Source organism: Cotesia glomerata, linkage group LG6 (genome assembly GCF_020080835.1).
Source record: "Cotesia glomerata isolate CgM1 linkage group LG6, MPM_Cglom_v2.3, whole genome shotgun sequence".
NCBI lineage: Eukaryota > Metazoa > Arthropoda > Insecta > Hymenoptera > Braconidae > Cotesia > Cotesia glomerata.
Genome location: NC_058163.1, coordinates 12,728,177 through 12,731,134, shown reverse-complemented (window position 1 = coordinate 12,731,134; position 2,958 = coordinate 12,728,177). Strand labels below are relative to the sequence as shown.

The 2,958-nt window shown below is 36.6% G+C and overlaps 1 protein-coding gene across 1 annotated transcript; it reads left to right on the top strand.

Moving 5' to 3' along the window:
• The first annotated feature begins 501 nt into the window (after positions 1–501).
• LOC123267934 lies at positions 502–1,781 on the top strand. The gene is made up of 3 exons (XM_044732821.1): positions 502–1,234; positions 1,309–1,473; positions 1,735–1,781. The coding sequence occupies exons 1-3, from the start codon at positions 502–504 to the stop codon at positions 1,779–1,781; spliced, it is 945 nt and encodes a 314-aa protein (XP_044588756.1).
• The last annotated feature ends 1,177 nt before the right edge of the window (positions 1,782–2,958 follow it).

Sequence of the window (2,958 nt, the reverse complement as noted above, 5' to 3'; positions counted from 1 at the left end):
TCATAAATTAATTGTGCTAATAAATTATATATAACATCTCAATATCTTTATAAGTGCGTTATAGTTACTCTAAGTAATGTCTTTTAATAGATTCTCGATGATAAATGTTCTAATTCTATTATAACTGATCGCAGCGTGTTGGACGTTAACTTAGCCGCTGTGCACGTGGCATTATCAGTGAAAATTAATTAATACAGTCTGATACTGTATAACTTTTGCAATATAATTGCATTATTATTTTTGCTTATTGTGACTATTAAGATTTTCTATAAATAAATCATCGATAGTGCAAACATTCTTATTGATTTATATTAATTTATTGGCTGGATCTTACTGGGACGTGACTCCAGTCAGCTTACGTAGTCCAGTGCCGTACCTATCTAATTTGGGTACCTGTAACCAAGTGACTATAACCAAATAGTGAACGGATTGAGTACCTGTACTATATCACAGTGTACTTTCATCATAATAAACCTCAGTGTTGTATCTGTAAACCTAAAAATGTCTGACTTGGATAAACAAAAATCATCTGGTCTACCGTCTGGAGTGAAATGTCGCGGCTGCTCCCAAGGAGTCGCAAAAGAGTATGTACAATGCACTGGCTGTCAAGCCTACTATCATCCAAGCTGCGCTGAACGTGCTGGATCTCTGCCCAATGGGCTTATTCAACGTTGCTGTGGCCGACGTGGGTCTTCCTCCACAGAAGATATTCGTGACATTATTAAGCAAGAAATAAGTGCTCTGCGTAACAGCTTTAAAAATGATGTTACGTTACTGCGTAATGATATCAAGACGGATGTCAATAATGATGTCACATCACTACGTAATGACATCAAAAATGAGGTAGAACCTGTCATCTCTAGTGTAAATGACCTTAAATCACAGGTAAAACAGTTTACAGAGCAATTTCAAAATAGAATCTGTGCTGTGGAAGAAAAACTTATGAATAATGAAGTGCGCATAACGGCCAATGCTAAGATTATAACCTCCAATGTTCAGAAAATTGCGGATCTCCACAACTTAGTTACTGACATACATACTCAGGCTGATAATAGTGTTATTCTGCGTGAAGTAGACGATCGTCTGGCCAGAAGAAACAATGCCCTTTTTTTAGGCATTGTTGAATCTCAAAAATCTACTCCTATTGAGCGTCAAGAGGATGACCTCTCCAGAGTCCAAGGTATTTGCTATACTCTTGCAAATAATGTCTCAATCTCCTCCTGTACAAGACTGGGTAAATATTCGTCAAACTCACTCCATCCTAGGCCAATTAAGGTTACTTTCGTTAACCATGTCTCTGTTGATCAGATCATAACCGGATTGATAAGAGCAAAGAAAGCCAAGGACTCTCTCCTGTCAGTGGAGAATCTTTCGATAGTCCACGACAAAACAAATCTCCAGAGGAACGAACAAAAGATATTACGTCAACAACTCCAGGAACAGACAGCAGCAGGGGAACGAAATTTGAGGATTGTAACTCGTGCTGGTCAACCGAGGATAATCAAGGACCATCGGAATATTTTAGCCTCGACTCCCAAAAACTCAGCTTCTTAAACTCCACCTCATCCTGTCTGACATTATATTATCAGAATGTCAGGGGACTAAATACCAAATTAGATAGTATATTTTATAAACTAGTATAGCTGAGTATGATTTTTATGCTTTTTCTGAAACCTGGCTCAAAACAGGTGTATTTAATAATGAAATTTTTAGTAATGAATATTCTGTTTTTAGGTGCGACAGACGTGAGGAGTTCAGGAGGTCGGGTGGAGGTGTGCTGATTGCATGCAGGAGTACACTTAATGCAATACCCATAAAATTTGATGATATACTATTGCTCTTTCCACAGATTGAAATTGTGGGTGTATTTTTTATCAATCTGCGTATAAAAACTCATCTAATTAACATCTATATTCCTCCTGACCTGCATGCACACATTTACTCTGACCTCCTTGACCAACTCTCGTCTCACTCGGCCATGGATGCTGGTGCATTGGTATTGCTGGGCGATTTCAACTCGCCGCATTTTGTTAACTCCCCTGCTGGGGGCTTGGACATTAAGGCGGATCAGTTAATTAACTTCTCTATACTTCATAACATTACCCAATATAATGAAGTTCTCAACACACATGGTAAGATACTTGATCTAGTTTTTTCGTCAATTAATTGTTTGGTTGATGAAGATAATTCTCCATTGGTTAAAATTGATACCTATCATCCTGCACTGAGGATTACAGCTGAAATGAATTTAATAAGACCAAAACTAACTATAAAAAAACCGCTGGGTAACTACAGCGTAAATTCCTTAAATATTTCTCATTTAAAAACTTTGGCATATACCCGGACCGTGGATATGATTATCTTACCATGTGTGTGGATGCGAACTTACTGACTCTTGAAGAGCGCAGAATTTGTGCATCAATATTATTAGTATCTGGACTACTATCCAATTAAATTGATTGTCCCAGATTTCTGGAACGGATTTCAATATTAGTACCGCAAAGATGCTTAAGATCTGATCAGCCTTTCTATCCACCTCGGCAGAGGAGCAACTTCATCCTTACATCACCTATTAATAGACTGATTAACGCCTGTAATTATATAGTTCAACAGAATAGTGATATTGACCTGCTTGGCTATCAAACGCGCTGCAGCGCCAATGTTCTAGCATCCATCATAATTAACTCTAGACAATTAAATTAGCAAAAGCATATGATCATGCTCCACTGCCTTAATAATAATTATATTTATTGTTTTGAGCTTATATATACTATCTTATTGTAATAATAAGTATAAATATGCGAATATTTTATTATATAAATCAAATTTAAACACCTGTACTTTTAGTTAATAGTTTTAAAAATATGTTTCTTTATAATTGCTCATTGCAACGTGTGTAATATACCTTCTAAAATACATTAATGTATCTTTTTGTATCCTCATAATTGGCCATACAGG

Coding starts and splice junctions, on each gene's coding strand:
- LOC123267934 (XM_044732821.1), top strand. CDS start 502: ATGTCTGACTTGGATAAACAAAAATCATCTGGTCTACCGTCTGGAGTG. Junction 1,235..1,308: donor CTCCTCCTGTACAAGACTGG/GTAAATATTCGT, acceptor TCTGTTGATCAG/ATCATAACCGGATTGATAAG. Junction 1,474..1,734: donor GGGAACGAAATTTGAGGATT/GTAACTCGTGCT, acceptor TTCTGTTTTTAG/GTGCGACAGACGTGAGGAGT.